General features: G+C 58.1%; 1 protein-coding gene across 1 annotated transcript; it reads left to right on the forward strand.

Annotated features, from left to right (window-relative positions):
- Nucleotides 1-1,580: 1,580 nt before the first annotated feature.
- On the forward strand, nucleotides 1,581-2,319 carry LOC100275867 (F-box domain containing protein-like). The gene has a single exon (NM_001149836.2). It carries the CDS (start codon nucleotides 1,820-1,822, stop codon nucleotides 2,159-2,161), a length of 342 nt encoding a protein of 113 aa, NP_001143308.1. The 5' UTR covers nucleotides 1,581-1,819; the 3' UTR covers nucleotides 2,162-2,319.
- The last annotated feature ends 299 nt before the right edge of the window (nucleotides 2,320-2,618 follow it).

A 2,618-nucleotide genomic window follows, 5' to 3' on the forward strand; every position in this document is an offset into this window, starting at 1 on the left:
TATATTTAGCAACACAAAAAATGTGTCCTCCTGTATGTCAGCATCATTATCTTTAGGCGACTGCTGCTCGACGGCATCAGACATGCAGACAGCGGTGGCCACATTAGCTGGTGGCTGTCGCTCCCCACGCTCATATGTGGATATGCTATTATTTTTCTAGGTATGATTTATCCATTGTTCATGTAGTAATTGCCTTAGTAATTACTGCAAAGTAGCAACGGGAAAAGCTTACGAAGGGGTAGCTAGTGTTTTTTCATATTCTTTTAATAACCAAGTCATGCCTCCCCTTGTCGGATCCTATATAGGTTGACTTCTAAAGCTTTTCCCATACTATGTATAGAATGTTATATTCAGTGTGTGTCTGCCAATAGAAAAATTTGTCCAGAATTCCTTGATTTGCTATGGGTTCTAGAAAACAAAGTACCTTTGTAGCAAGGAGTCCTACCAAGCGACTCTACTCCTCGTTCTTTCTCCTGGACAGCTTCATGAAGCTGGTATTTGTCAAGAACCTGCACAAGAACATAAAGTAACCACTTTAAGTGATTGCTTTAAAGTTTGAGCTGTTAAAGTGATAAAATGGGGCCAGAAACAACATAAATAGTTGTGACGAGCAGCACCCGTGGCTTGATGTCGTTGAGGAAGGGCGGCGTCTCCAGGTGGCGGCGGGCTGCTCGTCCCAGTCGAAGATCTTGGGGCCCAGCGTGTAGGGCGGGTCCCTGAGCGACCTCGGCGGCGGGTCGGGGTCGTCGTCGCAGCGGGCGGAGGAGGACGAGGACGATGTGGTGGTGGTGGAGGCCCTGGACCTGGCGTCGTGGTGCTCGGCCAGCGCCCGGTGCGGGTGGGACATCCCACGAATTGCGGCCAGGGAACACATCTCAGCGAACACATCCCACGAATGGTGCCTTCTCTCCCCCCCTCTCTCTCCTGATAGGGTAGCCAGCGGATTAGAGTGTAGTGGCGCCGCCATGCTCCTCCTCTGCCTCATGCTTGCTGGTGGTCAGGTGCCCTCGGCGTCAATCTAGATCTCGTGCGGGCGCGGGCCGCCACACGGGGAGAAGAATGGGACGCCGGCAGGCGGGGGAGGAGGGTGGGAGGGGGACGACGGGCCACCACGCGGGGTGAGAGAAGAGGTGTGTGAGTCGGTTAGGGTTTACCACGCGAGGGGGAGCGCTCATCCGCACAGCAGTGAAGGAGCTCCTCCCCGTCTCCGCTGCAGGCCACGCCCAGTCTGCCACCGCCCGGATCCTTCACCAACCGGTCGATCTGCATATCTCCTTGCTTGATCTATGGATCCGCCACGAGATTTAGAAGAGGCGGGATGGGATTTCCGGTGGGGGTGGGCAGCGGAGGCTAGCGTGAGGGGGCAGGGGCTGCAAGGGAGGGGGAGGGGACGCGCGGGCAGGGGGGCGGAGGGGCTGAGCGTGGGGAGGCGGGGGTGACGCGGCGGCGGACGCGAGCTGGGGCAGAGCATCGCGACAACGAAGGAAGGGGAGATGCGGGATGGGGCGAGGATCGCGGGAGCGGGGGCACGGCCGCACGGTGGACGCCCTCCTTAGAGACTTATGGAGTAGCAGAGATCTGTACTAACTATTAAGGGGGCAGTGTAGACTGCCCCCGCTCCCTACCCGCACGCGCCAGCGAAATCCCGCCCCACAACGGCCTCCCGCACCGCACGGCCGCGTGCCACAGAGCGTACACCACCCCCGCCCGCCCTCCGCCTGCCCGCCCTCCAAGCTCAGCCTACCACGCTCGCCCCCTGCCAGTCCTTCCGCGAATCGGGTGTCCCCAACAATCCCGCGCACCCGCCGCACTCGGGCAGATGGAGCGCGACCGCCGCGCCGCACGCTCCGACTTCGTGCGGTTCCGCCTGGTGTGCAAGCTGTGGATGGACGGCAGCGGCATCAGGAAGCCCCGTGAGTTGGGCGCACGCGTCATCGACCACAGCTTCCACCCTCGCCGGTGGATCCTGCTGACGGAGGAGAAGGAGGAGGCTGATGAGGCGACGCCCACGCCCACGCGCCGCACGCTGCTTAACCTCACCACCCGGAAGACCATCCAGGTGGATCTGCCGGAGCTCGCTGGGCACTCCGTGGTCCCCGGACCCACCGCGGCGCCGGAGGGCATGCTGGTGGTGCGCGATCTGAGAAACCGTTGGGGCTGAAGTGGGAATGTGACAGGCATGCCTGCATGTGCCCCGCATGATGTCTACTGCCTCACAGGTTTCATTGCTTTTCGGTGGGGGGACCGGAGAGCAACCGAATTTGTAGTAGTAGTACTGAACAATCTGAATCTCAGATGAAACCATAGAACATGTTTCCCAGTCTGCAAAATGCACAAGGCTTCCGTCTTTACAGACATGCGTTCAACTTCCACCGAATTGCTGGTAGTACTATGATGGAACAATTTGGTTGACATAGGCCTAGGTGTATGTCTGCAAAACGCTTTTTTAAGGTCGGTCTCAACAGCGAGTTTTTATGATACATTGCTGGACATATGTACTACTTCCTGGAAGATGTATACCCACGTATGACTGGGCGTCGCCCCCTGAAGACACCGTCCTCCATCAAGGCGTTATTTGCTGATGACAATGTTGTGGTGGCACAGCCACCTAATGCTGG

Source organism: Zea mays, chromosome 1, assembly GCF_902167145.1.
Source record: "Zea mays cultivar B73 chromosome 1, Zm-B73-REFERENCE-NAM-5.0, whole genome shotgun sequence".
Lineage (NCBI taxonomy): Eukaryota > Viridiplantae > Streptophyta > Magnoliopsida > Poales > Poaceae > Zea > Zea mays.

Coding starts and splice junctions, on each gene's coding strand:
- LOC100275867 (NM_001149836.2), top strand. CDS start 1,820: ATGGAGCGCGACCGCCGCGCCGCACGCTCCGACTTCGTGCGGTTCCGC.